This window comes from Topomyia yanbarensis, chromosome 3 (assembly GCF_030247195.1).
Source record: "Topomyia yanbarensis strain Yona2022 chromosome 3, ASM3024719v1, whole genome shotgun sequence".
Taxonomy (NCBI): Eukaryota; Metazoa; Arthropoda; class Insecta; order Diptera; family Culicidae; genus Topomyia; species Topomyia yanbarensis.
The window spans coordinates 165,011,854-165,018,069 of record NC_080672.1 but is presented as its reverse complement, the minus strand read 5'-3'; the positions used below and the strand labels follow the sequence as shown (position 1 = coordinate 165,018,069).

General features: G+C 37.1%; 1 protein-coding gene across 1 annotated transcript; it reads right to left on the bottom strand.

Annotated features, from left to right (window-relative positions):
* Positions 1–685: 685 nt before the first annotated feature.
* On the bottom strand, positions 686–2,348 carry LOC131693042 (uncharacterized). Its single transcript, XM_058980515.1, has 6 exons — positions 2,136–2,348; positions 1,915–2,073; positions 1,763–1,850; positions 1,218–1,701; positions 967–1,150; positions 686–804 (listed from the first exon to the last, which is right to left on the bottom strand). The coding sequence occupies exons 1-6, from the start codon at positions 2,257–2,259 to the stop codon at positions 686–688; spliced, it is 1,158 nt and encodes a 385-aa protein (XP_058836498.1). The 5' UTR covers positions 2,260–2,348.
* Positions 2,349–6,216: the final 3,868 nt, after the last annotated feature.

The window sequence follows — 6,216 nt, the reverse complement described above, 5'->3', positions numbered from 1 at the left end:
ATTGATGTCAGCGACAATCTTAATTTAGTGTTCTGTATACTACTGGAATGTGTTGTTTTTTAACATTGTTGTGTATCGCAGATCAGAACGCAGCTTGGTCAGTTTGGTTTAAGCTTACCAAATATTTTAGGCCGGTTTAAAAGTTAATCTGGTTTAAAAACAGTTAGTACGCCTGGAATGCAGTACGGTTTTGAGATTTTTTTGGTGATTGTGGTGTGGTACACTGCGACGAACACTATTGCGCACAGTCCTACTCACAATTAGGAAATTGAGAAAATTTAGAGATTTCCAATTTTGGAAATTCATTTACGGAAACGGTTCACATAGAACGAATGGCTCATTGTTGATTAAAGCGCACCATTCTTGAAAATAATTACTATTGTTTAGTCTTTTATAATCAAATTTGATTAGTGAAGTACTAACGAACACCGCACAATAGGAATCCGCGTAGTAGAAAACCCGATTGTATTTAGTTAGTTTATGATAAATCAATTGAAAAGTTGATAACTTCCACATTCTTGCCACAAACGATATTTTATATGGGATTTATTCGACATTGTCTCGAAATGTTCGGATATTTGAGGAAAATTAAACAGTTTTTATAAACAAAAAGTGCGGTTTTCTCTTTACTCGATTTACATTTAAATACATACATGTATGTATTATCTACATATAAATATCTACATTATCCTATTGGAACGGCGCATGCTCCTTGAGTATACTGCAGTTGGAAGCCACGATTTGCTACGTCGCCATCGGAATTGCTGCCTGTAATGTAGTAAAGCACAAACGGCATCGCATTACCTGCAAGAATAGCATATAATATTAGTGTTTAGGACATTATTTTATAAATCAAATAAATCTACACAGAAAGATAGTTTTCAACCTTAGTATTGGTCATATCACATATCACGGTCTATTTTTATGAATTGTCACGAATTAATAACCTCAAACTACTGTACTTACTCGTTGTAGTACCAATGCCCAGTCCACAGAAGCGGTCGCTCGCAATACCAACCGGGTTTGGAATGATGAGGTAGTCTGTGGTACAACCTGTACCTTGAACACCTACAGCGGCCGTGCCTAAAAGTGTTGGTGCCACGGCGGTAGCATCGCCCGACAACGTGAAAGCGTAAACATTACCTGATGGCTATAATTGATAAAACAATGCTGCGTCAACATAAAGTACTTTGTCAGTTTTGACAAACAGTTTTTACCAGATTGTATGTGATTGTGCACTGCCCGGCACCTGCACCAATACAGATCCCGTAGTTGGAGTTTACCAATTGTCGTGATCCGATCATTCCCAGATTGTTCAGGGCTGGGTTGGCCGCCATTCCATAGTTGAAACTGGATACTGTTCCCGTTAAACCCATATAGTATTGCAAACAGCCAGCTGGGGCTTGGTATCGACTATGGCAGGAGATCATGCTCAGTTGCATATTCCACAAACGGTTAAATGACGTTGACCCGGTCATTGAAACAGTTATGGTGATGGGATTCGTCCCGCTAAACCAAACGTAAGCATGCTGACCATTGTTATCTCCGCAAATTATAGGCACCGAGGAACTGCCACCAGAAACCTGAACGTTATCTATCGAACAAACTCCCTCTCCGGTCGGCTGCGCTATCGAAAATGTGTCGAAGTCAATTCTCAGCTGACAGATCGAGGCATCAGGAGGTACAACCGTAATTGAGCAACTAGTTCAAAATAAAAATGCATCAAGAATTTTTCGCGAGTCACATTTGATGTCTCACTAACCTGCCGCCACCATTATATGGAAGTGGATATCCACTATTTTGAAAGTAGGTTATGTTTTGTGACGTCGTAGCACCACATGTGCTCACAACTGCAAACAGTTAACATTTTCGATGATTTTTTTTTGTTTCTAACGATTTTATTTCAAAACTTACAAACGCAGCAAACAGCCTGTGTAGTTAGCGTACTACAGATTCCGGATGCAATACCTCCATTAGCAGCACATTCACCCCGGATCTGACAGGTTCCAGACAAGCCGTATGTTCCAACGCACACCGTATTAGCGATTCGCCCGAGTGAGTAAAATGGGAACACTAGAAATTCACAAGGAAAAATTATCACCGGTCATCCTTCCGTCTGTGCACAAATTTGTTACCTCGGCCCTGTCGACTACTGGACAAAGTTTGATTGGATTCTATTTTTGGTTCGTCCCAAAGCTTCGAGCAAACAACACTTGTAATCACGGCCGTAAGTACTGCCAAATAAACTACCAACTGCATTTTGAGAACTAAACTTCTGTTTATACGATCACACGGAACTGCCGCCCGAAGCTGACCATCAATAAAATCAACGACAGACTGTGGCCGTGGTCGAGTGTGACGTCTAAATAAATCCTACCAAATCGGAGAAAGTGTTAGAAAAACAATAACACGCTAATCAGTGATTGATGTAAGCTATTTAGTGCATTTTCATTTCATCATACCTCGTGTGGCAGAAGGTTTAATATACCGGATCATGTCTGTAGCATGAGATATGTACTACTGACAAAATTGAAATTTCATGAATACGGAAGAATTAGATTAAGTTTACGCTCATATGTTTATTGAAAAAGTCGAAAATATTTACATATCTTTTGTATGCGTTTTTTCAAGAATTCAATTTTATGTTCTAATATCGTAACCAGTTTTAAAGATTTTTTCAGCATCGGTTCGGTTTTTTTATCGGCAATATACCTAATCTATATGCATGTCTGATGGCTGTTAATACCATGCTATGAAGAACATTTCGTTCTATTTGTAAATTACACGTTTGACATGAGGAGTATGCTTACTCATTTCCAGTATGGGTTCCGTTCAACAATAGAATATTATCGTTTTTCCATTCTCGACTATACAAACAATACAATCCCTGTTTTAGATCTTGACGCCTTAAGTATTATGGAGGGGAAAAATCTCATTGGGAAAAACTTTCACATTTTCAGTTCTATCGATTGATATAGTTTTGTTTGACTGCCGCTTTATCCAAATTAGCTATCGCTGTTGTATTGCAAGACGAGTGATTATTGTTCATATTATTTTACAGATTTTTGGAGCAGGGTAAACAGACAATGACCACCCGTGCAGTATTAACCTCTGATATAAAAGCACAGTGTAGTACACAATTCTCCAAATAGGGTACACGGAAGGAATTGGAAGTGGTAACTAAAACTACTAAGGTAGTTTAATAGTTGAAAAATAATGATGGAATATGTCAGTAGTATTCGCAATGTGGAGATATTATTATATTTAATAAATAGTTTAGAAATAGCTTAAAACGTTTCTGGAATGGTATTTATTTATGCAGGTAACCAAACTAACTCCGATTACTCGCATAAATCTGTACCATATGTCAACCATTGAATCAAACGTTGAAAAACCATTTTCAATATGGTTCATTCAACAATAGATTAACCATTGCCTGGTATAATATCGAACATAACCAGTGCCGTTTTTCTATGCTTAACCATACAAACAACGGGTCGTTAAAAACAGTCACCATGCCAAAATATGCGGTTTGCCATATACATTTGGACAACATACCATTCAAGAACTATACAGATTGTGGTAACATGCATATTTTAGATCTAGCGATGCATAAACTATTGGTGAAGAAAAAATACCTTCCCTTCCACATTTCAATTCTATCGATTGATGAAATTTTATTTTGTTACACGATATTTTCTGATGAGAGCTTCGTTGACACTAAGTGGTCTGTCTCTTTATCCAACTGAGCTATCGTCGCAACATTGTAAGATGAGGATTTTTGATCATTGTAAGGCTGAAGTTACCTATTTTTAGCATGTGTTAGAATTGAACGCTTGGTAGTATACGTAGGAAAAATTGTGAAAAAAGCACCATACAGCTAAGCCGATAGTTTTTCCAGCAGCTATTTTGTATGATACGAATCGTGATAATCTAATAAATCGACTGATATTCTCCTTTTAGAGTTTCGAAAAGGTTTAAATGAATAATCCGGTGGCAAAGCTAAACACAATTTTTTCTACACATACTACCAAGCGTTCCATTCTAACATATACTCAAAAAAGGTAACTTGATCCTTAAACCAAAAGTTTTTGGAGTAGCGTAAGCAGATATAAGAATAAAAAAGACTACAAGAACAATATTAACCTCTGGCACAAAAGTACAATGTAGTATACACATCTCTAATATAGGATACACGGAAGGTATTGGAAATGGTAACAAAAATGAGTATGGTAGTATAATAAATGAATGATAATGGTGGAATATTTTAGTAGTACAGTAGGATCCCGTTTTTGGCAACAATTTTATTTTTTTCAGTTGCCAAAACCGGAGCCAAAAATGGAACCTTATTTTTAAAGTTTGGATTTTCAATCTACGACCTCGAAAAGGTTTCAAGGATTTTTAATCATGTGCGAAATGGAATGAGATGAAAGAAAAAATAAGAAAATTCAATTTTATTCATGTTTTTATCAAATTCAGTCGTCGCACAGTGATCACTTTCCATACAAAAGTCGGACAAAACCTCAAAAGGGGTCCGAATTTGATGAAAATTTCACATTGGGGTACTTTTACGTCGCTGAATTCATATTTGGTATTAATTTTTTTTTTTATTATTTTTTACCTCAAAATTTTGGAACCTAGGGTGGTTTAAAAATTCAACATTCATGAATATAAAGTGCACTGTATCTTAAAATTCATTTTCAAAAAAATTGGTTTAGTAAATTTTTAGCAGAATACACATTTTTTTCAATTGTTGATAATGCTAAGAGACTTTTATGAATTATATTGCGAACCCTGAGTAATCAAAAACTACCATCCGTCACCTTCAGACATATCATGAAAAATCACCTTTTTCATATCTCAGGACAGAAAGGGGCAAAACAAGACATTTATTTTCGAAAAGTACACTAACTTTCAAGAGTCATGAATTACAAGCGATCTTTCCGAACTGTTTCGAAAAAAGTACAGCCACTTTGAACATTAATGCACGATTTATTATTTGTTCTTCAGAAAGAGTGATTGAGAAGATAGCCTTGTACCGACTAAATCGAATGGTAAATATAAGTTCAGCGAATAACCTTACGAATGAAGTCAGTTCGACCCTAATCGGAATCTTAACTAAAACGATTCATTTGAATATCATAGGTTTGAACAAAGTTTGTTAGAGAATTGATCATCAATTTCCCCCTTGGAGTTCTGTAAAAAAAAACTATCTTTTGTCCTCAAGACTTAATATTTTGGGAAGGCTCTATTCAATTTATTTACAAATATAGAAAAATCATGAAGAACCCAAAATTCTATCATCTATTCGTTGTTTGCAGTTCCGTAAAGCCTACACTATCGATACAGTGAAGTTTTTTTTTACGCTCGATTTTCACTTCGAATCAACGGCAACTTCTTCCATTGTTTTCGCGCTTTGCACTGGATTGCTGGCAAAAACTACTGTCTGTCATTATCAAATCATTGAAAGGATGGAGCTCTCATGCGGGAAGTGTAGCCTTGCTGTTGAGAAGGCTAGATCGGTTATTTGTGATGGATTTTGTGCCGGCTGGCGTGTGTTCCATAAGGATTGCACCGGTCTAACTGATAATGAACTCAACGCTTGTACGAACTCAAACGTTTTCTGGATGTGTGATAGATGCGTTGACGTGCTGGAAAACGCAAGATTCCGCAGTACAGTAAGTTCGCTTGTAACCGCACATACACTCCGTGAAAAAGAACGCGACGAGAAAATTGAAAGTTTGACCACCAGCATCAATGTGTTGAACTCTTCAGTGAGTAGTTTGATTGAATTTGCAAAAACTAGTCAACCAACCGAAATCATTGCAAACTTTTCAACGCCAGAAATAATCGCCCCTCTTTCATCGACGAGAACAGAAGCATCTAAGCCTGACCATACGAATCATGATGATAGCTTCAAGCTATTTTTGCCTAATATTGGAAGTGATGTAAGTGAAGAGCAGGTATCCGACCTAGTAACTGCATGCTTGAAATCGGAAACCCCAGTTATTGTAAAGAAGCTTGTTCCTGTTTGGCAGGACACATCGACCCTTGACTTTGTTTCTTTTAAAGTCGAGTTGGATGCTACCTTGAAGGATAAAACTTTATCTCGAGAAACATGGCCTCGCGGCATTCGGTATCGAGAGTTTCGAAGCAATCATTGCGGACTTCCTTGGACTCCACGGCAGCACGAAGGAACCATGACTGGCATAAGAC